At 36.6% G+C, this 12,648-nt stretch overlaps 1 protein-coding gene across 1 annotated transcript in view; it reads left to right on the top strand.

Moving 5' to 3' along the window:
* GPR158 (G protein-coupled receptor 158) overlaps positions 1 to 10,461 on the top strand; it is a 428,093-nt gene extending 417,632 nt beyond the window's left edge. Inside the window, exons 9-11 of the mRNA XM_054503519.1 lie at positions 2,571 to 2,676; positions 4,876 to 5,022; positions 6,005 to 10,461. Coding sequence (XP_054359494.1) covers positions 2,571 to 2,676; positions 4,876 to 5,022; positions 6,005 to 7,507 — 1,756 coding nt within the window. The 3' untranslated portion in view covers positions 7,508 to 10,461. The remainder of the gene's footprint in view (positions 1 to 2,570; positions 2,677 to 4,875; positions 5,023 to 6,004) is intronic.
* The last annotated feature ends 2,187 nt before the right edge of the window (positions 10,462 to 12,648 follow it).

The following is a 12,648-nucleotide window of genomic DNA, read 5'->3' on the forward strand; positions in this document are numbered from 1 at the left end:
AGCCCTATGTTTTAAGTTCCAAATTTGACCCACTATATCTTTCTGCCTAGATTGGATCAGACTGTGGTATATTGACTTTAAGGAATCATAGCATGTATTAGCTACTCTCAGAAATTTAATTTATATGGCTATAAAGGATGAAGGAATGGAATTGTAGTTTAATACAGTAAATCTGCATAACACTGATTTTGGGGGAATTGATAGGGAGAAAGTAACAGGCAATAATAAATCAATCAAGTATGTACAATGTCTTATTTACATATGGCCTGAACTTATACATGTGATAGTTCAAATATTTATAAAGTCCAAGAATAAGAAGCAATAACATAATAATTTAAATCAGCTGTATCCATCTTGGTAATTTTTTCCTTGAATGAAATAATATAAAATAAGGCTTCCAACATTGAAAAATATATTCTCTATCAATATAGCATGTGTTCTTTCTTATATGCTTAAAAAATTTATGTGTATATGTGTTTATATACATATATAAATTAAAAACTATGACTATACATTATATACAGATTTACCTTTATTCATATCAAATTGTCAAGTTGCATAAAAATAGACTAATAGCAAAGAATTAAGTCTAGAAGGATAAATAACGCAGAGACGTTTTTCCCAGGCTGTTATTATCCCTTACCCTTTATTATTTTTAGTGCTAAGCATAAAGCAAATCTTTGGGAAAGTACAAGACTTTTAAGTGTGTTTATTTTTAACCTTAATTTTCAAATATCTTATGCTCCTGGCTTTTAGACCTATTTTTTAAAAGATGAAATACTCTTGAAAAAATAAAGCTTTAAAATTACTGCAAACCCAGTTTTTCTCAAAATATTTCTAGTCTGAATTGCAACCTTAAAAACCTGGCAGTAATTTAAAACTGATTGAGAGTGATGTCTGTATATTTCACAGTTGGTGCTTTTTTGAAGGTTCACTATTTTAAATTATGTGCAAGCATTTTTCCTTCTAGATACTGTCATGCTACTTTAAAGTTTATTTGGTTTACATTTAAAATGGAATTCTCAATACATGAGGATCCTTTTATGAATGTCTCCTTTAATGTAACTTTCTGCTCCAAATACTGGAATGACCCCCAACAGACTGGATTTGTATTATTTTTCCAGAGTGTTGGTTGTATCCCTTATATGCCTCAGAGACTGTTTCTTGTTACTGAGTGTAATGATCCTATTTCAATGCAAAAAAAAAAAAAAAGCCTGACCCAAGAAAACAGACTGTGTCAAAAGTCTATTTTCAAAATCTTTTGTTAAAACTGGTTGAGTTTTGCAGTCATATTCAAGGTATGTGTTTTTCTCACAAAGAAGTTAGAGAAGATGGTTAGCCAGAAAGCCCTATCCCTGTTTAATGAAATGTGAGCTATTGTGATGAGTGCCCTGTATTTTATGTATGTTACAAGCCTATTTGGTTTGCATTTCTAGACACAAGGGAAAATAATTATCCATTTTGGGTAACTGGTGAGCTTCCATTTTAGCCTGATATCCTTAGGGGAGCAGCATGGAGGTGAAAATGAGAAGGAAATCCTCTTGATGACAATTTTAAACATTAATGATAATTTACTTGGTAAATTTGTCATTAATATGGTAGAATGAAGATATAAAAATTAGTTTCTTCCTATTTTAGCGATTAATATGTTTGTTTTGTGATTATAATATCATGAGTATTTTCTTAGGATGTTAACTTTGCAAATTTGATGATGTGAAACAAAATTGTAATTCTCTAATTTCAAGTGGCAAAATGTCATATTTTGCTTTCATGGATAAACAATGGATAAGACCTTTATGAAAGAAACCCCTGGTTTCTGCATAAGGATGCATCCTTAAAGCATGAACTGTGTACGTACACCTATTAATTTATGAAAATATTCCCAAATTACTAGAGTAGACCTTAGTACTGAATTTCTCCTCACCATTTTTCCTGCAGAGGCGTACTGGAACACAACTTTATAAATTTCTCAATCAGATAAGATTTTTAACTACTGCATTTTAAATTATTTTAGACAATTTGATAATTTAGAACAATTTTAAAGGGTACATTTTATAAACCATTAGTATGTTTCATTAAATTGTTGTATCCATTAAATTGTTTTATCATTTCAATCCTTGGATCATTCACAAAGATAAATAATTGTCCACTTTTTCTTAATTATAACTGTTTTTAAACATTGTTTTGTAGGCAAATTATGAGTTCTAAGAATATTACAACTCATAACTCTACAAATTTATAAGTTTGTAGCCTACTCCTGTTGAATTTACATATATTTACCACTTTGATTTTTAGAGGCCACTTTACATATAAAATAATAATCTTGGGAATTATTATGCTGCCTTTCTTACTATTGTTAATCTAAAATCATAATAAAGTGTTCATATATTATGCATCAAATTAAGCTTAGACTTTATTCTTCTGAGATGAAAATATATGCCATAGAAATAGTAATACAATTTCCTTTTTCCTTTTTTAATACAATGAGGAAAAAAGAGTTTCCAAGTAATCCTAGTGTTTTAAGTAGAATCTTAATCTTGGATTGTTAACTCAATGAATTCTCATTTCAGATTTGTTCTTGCCTCGAGACTTCAGTCTGATTGGATGTTGATGCTGTATTTTGCACATACTCATTTGACTGTGACAGTCACCATCGGGTTGCTTTTGATTCCAAAGGTATTCTTCTAATATTACTTTTTTTTTTTTTTTTTTTTTTTTGCAAAACTTATCTTTAATGAACATGGAGTTGTTTATCCTATAGGCAAAGGGAGGTATGGAAATTTGCTTAATATTTAGAAGAGTTTTAAAGCTCCCTCCTCCGGAAACTGGCTGCTTTCTTTTTGAATTTTGGAAACTTCTTAAATAATTTTTAAATGCCTTTGTTTGTACAAAAACCCATCATCTGTTTCAGTCTTTTTCCAAATATATTGATGTCTAGTATGTTTTATTATGGGTTCATTCTAGGTGTAACATCAAGATCATTTTTTTAAAAGAACTCTCCTAAGAATCCTCTTGTTTGGATTCATATTCAGAGAAATCTCCTGTTTGAAACATTCAAATAATTTTTTATGTATATAGAAATAAATAGAGGAATCTCCATAATGATAGATACTGACAAAGACTTATCCAGGCAGCACCAAGAAATGAGGAAAAATGAGCCAGGACTCAGAATACAGGGATTCTGGACTCATGGACCTTCCAGAAACTGGCTGTGTGTTATGACACTAGCCAGGACTTTTGATTTTTTTGTGTGTGTGTGATATAATAGTAAGGCTTCCTGGAATAAAATAAAATGATATTGGAGTTTTTTTCCTCTAGGGGGAGGGTATTATACAAATTATATCATTGTTATTATTTTCCTCTTTTATACATAAACACAATATTAGAACACTGTGTATCTTTTCAGTGCCACAAAATACAGTGTTAGCACAGCTGAAACCAGAATTATGATTTCTTGTCTTCACTCCAGGCTCTTCCTCAAGTCTCACAGTTAGCCAGAACATTGAGATTCAGCCTGATTGACAAGTCTAAACCATTGTAAACAGAACAAGATACCTATTTTATTCCCTACTTGAATTACAACTAGACACAAGTATTTTTATAGATTATCTCAACTATTTTGATACTTTGCACAATACGATTACACTTGTATTAGATGAATGGAGCTATACTGAGATTATTTAATAAATTGTTACTGAGTTCCAAAGAGGATTGAAACTTGTACATGAATGTTCATAGCAGTGTTGTTCATAATACCCAAAAAGTAGAAACAACCCAAATGTTTACCAACTGATAAATGTATAAACATGTGGTATATCCATACGATGGATTATTATTTGTCAGTAAAAAGGAATGAAGTTCTAGCACGTTACAACAATAAGAAGTGCAAAAGCCAGACACAAAATGCCACACATTGCGTGATTCCATTTATGTGAAATGTCCAGAATGGGCAAATCTATAGAAACATAAAGTAGATTAATGTTTGTCACAGGCTGGGGGAAGGATGAATAGAAGTGATTGCTTAATGGATTCAAGGTTTCTTTTTGAGATGAATATTCCAAAACCATTCTGGAATTAAATAGTGGTGATGGTTGCACAACCTCATGCATGTACCAAGAACTGACATGTACACTTTAAAGTTATAAATTTTATAGTATATATGTGAATTCTATCTCAATAAAAAGAGAATGTTAAAATATTATAGAGGGGCTTTGCTAGGCATTGTTATATATCCTTAGAATAAGAGAAATGAACAGATAAAAACCTGTGTTCTCACAGTACTTATATTCTGGAGAAGGGGAGAGGGGGAAGGGGAAACAGACAAGATAAATAAATAAGGTAAGTAGTATTTAAAATAGTATTTTAGATAGAGATAAGTGCCAAGGAAAAATAATAAAGCAGGAAATGGACAATATATGACAAATGACATTATTTCTTAAAGTCATAATTGTCTCCAAGACTTTGAAAACAAGAAAAACAATTTCATTTTTATAAATGACCTCCAGGTGGTGTAACCAGTGGCGTATGTTATTTTGGAGGGCAGGAACTCTATGATATTCACAATTTGTGGCCTTTAGTTCATGGCATCTGTGGGTCTCACAAACATATGTAGAAGAGTAAAGTAAAGATTCAGTTTACCAGGGAGGCTGGAGCAGGAGGACGGCTTCAGCCCACGAGTTTGAGGCTGCTGCGTGCTATGACTATGCCTGTGAATAGCCACTGCTCTCCTGGCTGAGCAACATAGCAAGACCCTGTCTGTCTGTCTCTCTCTCTATATATATATCTATATGTATATGTAGATATAGATATAGATATATCTATGCAATGCCTTACACTGAGTTAACATCTACTGCTCATACTGAATTTCTGTTTCAGTTTTCACATTCAAGCAATAACCCACGAGATGATATTGCTACAGAAGCATATGAGGATGAGCTAGACATGGGCCGATCTGGATCCTACCTGAACAGCAGTATCAATTCAGCCTGGAGTGAGCACAGCTTGGATCCAGAGGACATTCGGGTAATGCCAGTACTCTTTCTTTCTTCCTATTTCAGATTAGCCTCATTTATACAGGCAGGCATGTGTGGGTTGGGGTGTGTGTGTGCATGCATGTGCACTCATGTTTGTGCATGTATGTCTCAGAAAGAGGGAATGTGTTTGGGTATGAACTGAAGATGTCAAATGCAGGATTAATCCAGTTCTAAAATATATGAACCATAGTATAAATTAGAATGCACAGGCCATTTCAACTTTTATAGTAGCGTGGTCAACCTCAGTAGTCTTAACTAACTTATTGGTATTCATAGTGATGAACTGATTAAATGTGTTCCATGATACATGTTTATAACATCTTGCTTAGGGAAAGGTAGGATAGATCTGTGGAGCAGAGAGGAGAGCCTGGATTATTTAAAATAATCTATGACTACATATCAGCATCTGAAGGAAGCAGATGTTTTTAATAGTCAATGGACTATTACCCTCTAAGCGTAATCTAACATCACATGTAACTTTATCAGTAGCTGCATGATTCTTCCAATACTGCTCAGGGATATGGTTCACCTATAAACAATATGCTGTGTTTTGTTCTGGTCCAGGCTCAGTCTGGTCCTCACAACTTGAATGTGCAAAGTGCTTGCTCCTTGATGCAAGGTTAGGATACATGAGTTCGTGTCTTAAGGTCCACACTTTATGTGAAACAAAACACAAAAGAATCAGAAAATACAAATCAGAAAAGTACAAATCAGAAGGTGCTTGCTCCTTGAAGCAAGGTTAGAATACATGAGTTCATGTCTTAAGGTCCACACTTTATGTGAAACAAAACACAAAAGAATCAGAAAGTACAAATGGGGAGAAAATCGACAAGTACATGTGTCAGAGAAAGCTGTAGAGCAGTTGCCCTAAATTAGAGCCCAAGTTTACTGAATTCCAGTACCATGTAGTGATCTTCTATGACTGAAACACTAAATTCTACACTTTTTTGAATTTGCTTTTGTTCTGGCAGGATGAGCTGAAAAAACTCTATGCCCAACTGGAAATATATAAAAGAAAGAAGATGATCACAAACAACCCCCACCTCCAGAAAAAGCGGTGCTCGAAGAAGGGCCTAGGTCGTTCCATCATGAGACGCATTACCGAGATCCCAGAGACAGTCAGCCGGCAGTGCTCTAAAGAGGACAAGGAGGGCGCCGACCATGGCACAGCCAAAGGCACTGCCCTCATCAGGAAGAACCCCCCAGAGTCTTCAGGGAACACAGGGAAATCCAAGGAGGAGACCCTGAAAAACCGAGTCTTCTCACTCAAGAAATCCCACAGCACTTATGACCACGTGAGAGACCAAACGGAAGAGTCCAGTAGCCTACCCACAGAAAGCCAAGAGGAGGAGGAGGCGACAGAAAATTCCACACTGGAATCCCTGTCGGGTAAAAAACTAACACAAAAACTAAAAGAAGACAGTGAGGCTGAGTCCACGGAGTCGGTGCCATTGGTGTGCAAGTCAGCAAGCGCTCACAACCTCAGCTCAGAGAAGAAACCTGGGCACCCACGAACATCGATGTTACAGAAGTCTCTCAGTGTCATAGCAAGCGCCAAGGAGAAGACTCTTGGATTAGCTGGGAAAACCCAAACAGCAGGTGTGGAAGAACGCACTAAATCCCAGAAACCTCTGCCAAAAGATAAAGAGGCAAACAGAAATCACTCAAATTCTGATAACACAGAGACTAAAGATCCTGCCCCCCAAAACTCAAATCCTGCAGAGGAGCCAAGAAAGCCTCAGAAATCTGGGATTATGAAACAACAAAGGGTCAACCCCACCACTGCCAATTCTGACCTGAACCCAGGTGCCACCCAGATGAAGGACAACTTTGACATTGGGGAGGTGTGTCCTTGGGAGGTTTATGACCTGACCCCTGGTCCTGTGCCTTCAGAATCAAAAGTTCAAAAGCACGTGTCTATTGTGGCTTCTGAAATGGAGAAAAACCCCACTTTTTCCTTAAAGGAGAAATCTCACCACAAGCCTAAGGCAGCTGAGGTTTGTCAGCAATCCAATCAGAAGCGCATAGATAAGGCTGAAGTATGCCTTTGGGAGAGCCAAGGCCAGTCCATTTTGGAAGATAAGAAGCTTTTGATTTCCAAGACTCCAGTTCTCCCAGAGAGGGCAAAAGAGGAGAATGGAGGTCAGCCTCATGCAGCCAATGTGTGTGCTGGGCAGAGTGAAGAACTGCCCCCCAAAGCTGTAGCATCAAAAACAGAGAATGAAAATCTCAACCAAATAGGACACCAGGAAAAAAAGACATCTTCTGAGGAGAATGTGCGTGGCTCCTATAACTCAAGTAATAACTTCCAACAACCTTTAACATCACGAGCGGAGGTTTGTCCTTGGGAGTTTGAGACCCCAGCTCAACCAAATGCTGGAAGAAGTGTAGCTTTACCTGCCTCTTCTGCTCTAAGTGCTAATAAGATAGCAGGGCCTAGGAAAGAAGAGGTCTGGGATACTTTCAAAGTGTAGCATCTCCAGGAAGAAGACGAAAAGGAGGGAACCCCGGATTGGATATGAGACAGAAGATATAAGAATCAAAAATTCCCAAGGAGGATTTGTCAATCAAGGAAAACATGACAGATGGTGAGGTAAAGTCAAAGGCATGGGTAGAAGAGGACCAGGGGAGCAAGAGCAACAACGTCATAATGGAGAAGTCAGACTTTGGTCAAGAAAGTCCTTCCCCTGGTAACACTAGGAAAATCTTTCCATTTCAGCATGTTTAAGGAAAATAGCCCACAGTGTCTGCCCTGATCAATACGTACCCATGGGACTTTGAAGATCCTAAGCTAAGTAAACCAGGAGACACAGAAGACGTACCAGATTTGCAAAGAAGGAAAAGGTATAGACATATATAACTGAAATTCTAAGTAGCTGACCGAGAAGAACTTACTTTACCTATTTAACCTTGATAGCACTGCTAACTTAATGCATCCCAAAAATATCTTTTATATTAATGATTGCTCTCATTTTCTTATAAATGTATGTTTCAGTACATCATTGTGTCTCATATTCAAGCATTCCAGATTGTATAATTTTTGCAAATAACTTTGGTATTATGTGACACAACACATTTATGCAATCTGCAGCTACTCAATTGTTATTGCACCTTACAGAATACCTGCTATCTATCAACTTTAGTTGATTCTTGAAGTACAGTAAGCTTTCTCTGTCTTGGGAAGCCATAACTGTTACTATAAAAACTTTTAGTTTTGGCTGTGGTTTATATATTGTGACTTTGAATTTGACTCTATTATTTCACATCATGGTTTGTTATACTGTCTTAATCAGGGTTTTTTATACAAGTTGAGTTACTTGTTTTGCACTTCTTGTTAGGACTCAGAAGCTTTATTAATATTGGAGATCAAGTGGTCCTACTTAGTCATATGTCTCAATAAGTTAAGGACAACTTATCCGTTGTTTATTCAAAGTCAGAGATAGATAACGCCTTCATTCCAATTAATTGTCCCTTTTAACTCTTTCAGTATTTCCTACTTAGCAGCATTTCCAAAGGAAGAAGCTAAGAGTGAGAAAAATATACCGTGCATTATTATTACCATTGGAAAGGGAAGACTCTAGGGATGACATGAGAATTATAGCAGTACTATAGACCCAGGAAGTTTGCCTTTCAAAAAAAACACAGGTAGCTCCTGATAGCACTTTCAAGGGATTATTTTTTTAAAGAGAAAAATTATGGTAGCATTAAGATCATTGTATGGATATATTTTTATTATGTATACTGAAAATACAGTATTTTAAAATACCTTAGACTATTTATTCTCATAAACTCTTATTCATTGCTTCAGCTAGAGGTAGAACTTGCTGGGCTCAAATCCCAAAGAGGTTTCATAACCTTATTTAATCAAAGCCTATAAGGTGGTATGGAATCTTCATTCTCCCAAGCACTGGAAAATGTCTAAGTCCTGCAAATTGCCATTGTGAGCCACTTGCTCGACATGTAACATGTGAGGTCTATTTGCAATGCAAAGCAGCCCCCAAAGCATATTTTATAAAGCTTATTGCATTCCACACTGATCTCTTGGCATGGGAATCCTAAGCTGCCGACTTAGCCCTACCGACATGATCATGCAATGAGATTCCAAAGCTCAGTCTCATTTCATTTAAAGAAGAATCACTCAGAAATAGAACCGAGACTTCCCTTTTTCTCCCTGTAAACACCCAAGTATCAACTGCTTATTTGGCCAGGACACTCCCAGCACAAATAACTATTTTTTATGTCACAAGCAGCAAGGAGGACATGCTAGGGTGATAAAAAGATGGAGAAACAGAATCAGAGGGTGGATATAGGGCTGTTCTTAGAGAGTATTTTCAGTGGAAGGTAAAAACAGAATTCTCCATATTCATCATCAAATTTTTCTCAGTGATTTTTTTATTCAGGAGTAAGCAAGCACTTCACTATTTCACAAAGCTGTGTGCAAATCTTCCTCACCCATTTGCTGACTTTATGCATTACTCAGGTTGGTGGGGTCGGTTTGAGAAGATATAGAAATTCTATTTTTGTGTCTTTACACTATTTATTTCTTTTATCTCCTCCTTTTCAATGAAGGCCTATATGCTTGGTGACCTCCTTTAAGGAGTCTTTGTGAATTGGGTTGGAAGTTCCTAGACCCACATATTTGTTTCATTTATGTCTGAAATCTGTTAGCACTTGATTCTTTTCTTGAGAAATATGCAGTCAAGCATCAGTGACTTTCTATTGCACTTCAGGATTGATCCTGCTAGAGATGTGACTTAAAAAGACTTGCCAAATTATACCTTAGCGACATTCTATAGTTCATAGATTATTCTCCACCAGCATAAATCAGTGAGAGTGCCTAGAGTCTTTCTGAGAGTTTCATTGCCATTATCAACAAGAGAAGTTGAAATTTACAAGTCAGGAGGTTATTTTTGCAGATTGATAACCATAGAAAGTGAATAAACACTTTTAAGGTCGCAAACATTTGCTACGTTGTCCTTCTCAATGCATGTGCAGGCTGCATCCTGTCCTTGTTTTTAAGCCAGGGTTTATAAATAAGTAGATTTATACCAATCTTAATAGAATTGTATATTTTATGCAAGAATTAAATGCTTTACAACATGAAGTATAACTCAACCCACTGTAAACTTTGGTGGCAATATGGATTTGAAACTCGACAGTTCTCTTGTATTTGCTTCCTAGGTTTCTGCATGCAAGTTATGACAGGTAGGACTGAAAAAACACTGCCTTTTGACTTCTAGCATTTAGCAACCGAGAGTCGTAGAGTCAATAAAGCTGTAAGTCTCTTCACTTAATCTGTGGTTCTCCTAAAACTATTATCTGAAACCTACAGCATCCCACCATGAAATATTTGGTAAATTTATGTTGTGACGTGTTGCAGCATGTAAATAATTATAACTTCTCTGCAATAAAACATATTTATATGAAAGTGATTTGTGGGGATTTGTGTGTTCATCTATAGAAAACTGAATTTATTTCATCCAACTTTAAAAGAAATTCCATATATTTGTTTGGCTCTGGTATCCTTGTGCACATACATCCTCATATTGCCAGTCTATAGGAATATGTGATTAGCCAAATGTGGCCTCAAACACACAGGTAATCATTTGGAGGCAATCAAACCTATTTGTGGTTTTGATTTAAGAAGGCTCTTCCCAAATGGAAACTAACTCAGCTACCTTTTTTCTTTGCTTGTTTACTCCACACACAGTACCAGGAAATCTGCTAAGGAGCGATGATACAAAGATAAACAACCCCTCCAGGAACACTCAGGCCCATGAGAGTATCCAGTCACTAGTATAACAATATGCAGATGAGCATAAGTAAGGTCAGGGAAGTCTCACTAGAGAGTTCAGGTTCACCAGGCCAAAAATCTGCAAAGGGAACAAACAGGTATCAAAGGGAAACTGTTGTAAGGCTGGAGAAGTAACTGAGCACAGACTGCACGCCACGCTTCAGGTTAACTGCAGCTTCATCCTGGAGCACTGGAAGCTACCGGGAAGCTTTTAAAAATGGCATAATGAAGCCAAAAATTAGATCATTTTGGAAGCAGCCCTGAAATGGACTGAAATGGGAAGAGACTAGAGGCAGCTAAAAAAGATTAGTGTGAGAGTCATGATGAGAGAAGATGAGAGCCTAAAGAGGAGATGGAAAGATTCGTGTTTATTTCTTTTTTTTTTTTTTTTTTCTTTTATCGTGTTTATTTCATCAAAATCACATCTCCAATTGAGTTTACTATTTTATTATACTCATGGGAAATGGGAAAAATCAGGTTACCTAGATAACTGTCAAATATAATTTTTTTTCTAAGTTTGTTGACATTTTGGCTGATTTCAAAAGCCTTGAAAGCCCTTTCTGAAGACTGGTAGACCTCATATCATCTGTTCACGAGAAAAGCTCACGAACAGGATCCCATGTTCCTGCTATGGGAAAGCTTGGTACTAAACTGGGCTGGGAAAGAAGGCACTTGGGGCATGTTGCAGTGTGGACTGAAGTTTCTATCAGGTCAGAAGAGCTCTAGAAAGACAACCAGGCCTGAAAAGAGGGAAGGGAAGAGAGCTGGTCCCCCACCTTATCCCTGCACCCCTCTTTATTTGGAAGAAGCGTAGCAACTACCTTTTCCCATCTGCTCACACCATTGCCACTTACAGAATTTTCAGTTATTGCTGGACTTGCCTAGTTGACCTGCCTGGCTATATTATTTTTTCATATATATTGTTTCTTTGTTCTAAATTTAGAATCTTTCTGCTAAAAAAAAATACCTAAGGGAAATCAGAAATAGACTTTATCACATAAAAACTAATAATGTAAATCTGGTGTCCTAAAACAATGCAAGTTAGTTAAGATTTTCTTATATCAGGATATTCCATCTTTTCCCCCTGAATAGTTGTAAAGACAGCAATCAAATCTTTCTAATTTGTGTTGTTTTCTCTTTAAACATTTTGATTCTTAGAAAGTACAAGGGCAAAGTTCAAGCATCTTGTGTGTTCTAATTCAGCGTTAACTGGCTAGAAGTCAGATAATGAAATATATGAATCGGTTTTTAATTTCCCTCTCTTTCCCTGTGATGTGAAAATTGCCAGAAATAAAACTGTCTGATCAAATGAACATGGAAAATAAGGGATAAATATAGGAAGAGGCCTGTGCTGCACAGCAGTCACATTCCTAGAAAGAAAAATAATTTAAATATGCAAATAGAAGGTCCATGCCAGTTCTTGTAGAACATACTCCCATTTCAATTCAATCAGCAATAGAAAAGAAAAAAATGCCCTCAGTTGTGCACACAAGAGAAAGATTCATGCAGTTTTTTCTCCAGATACACCAAGAGGTCTGATTCTTCCATGCCTTTTGTGTTTGCCTGTTGGTCCAGCTCAAATTCCCTCCCCTTCTTCTCCCTGCCAACATGTTATGTACACTTTAATGCTAGAGTGATCATATATTTTATTGGCCAAAGAAAACCTTTGAGAGTAAAAGGGCAGTATTAAACTATACACCTGGCTGGGAACTGCAGCTCACGTCTGTAATCCCAACAGTTCGGGAGGCCAAGGTAGGAGGACTGCTTGAGGCCAGGAGTTCAATAGCAGACTGAGCAACACAGCGAGACCCATCTCTACCA

The sequence above is a fragment of the Pongo pygmaeus genome, chromosome 8 (genome assembly GCF_028885625.2).
Source record: "Pongo pygmaeus isolate AG05252 chromosome 8, NHGRI_mPonPyg2-v2.0_pri, whole genome shotgun sequence".
NCBI lineage: Eukaryota > Metazoa > Chordata > Mammalia > Primates > Hominidae > Pongo > Pongo pygmaeus.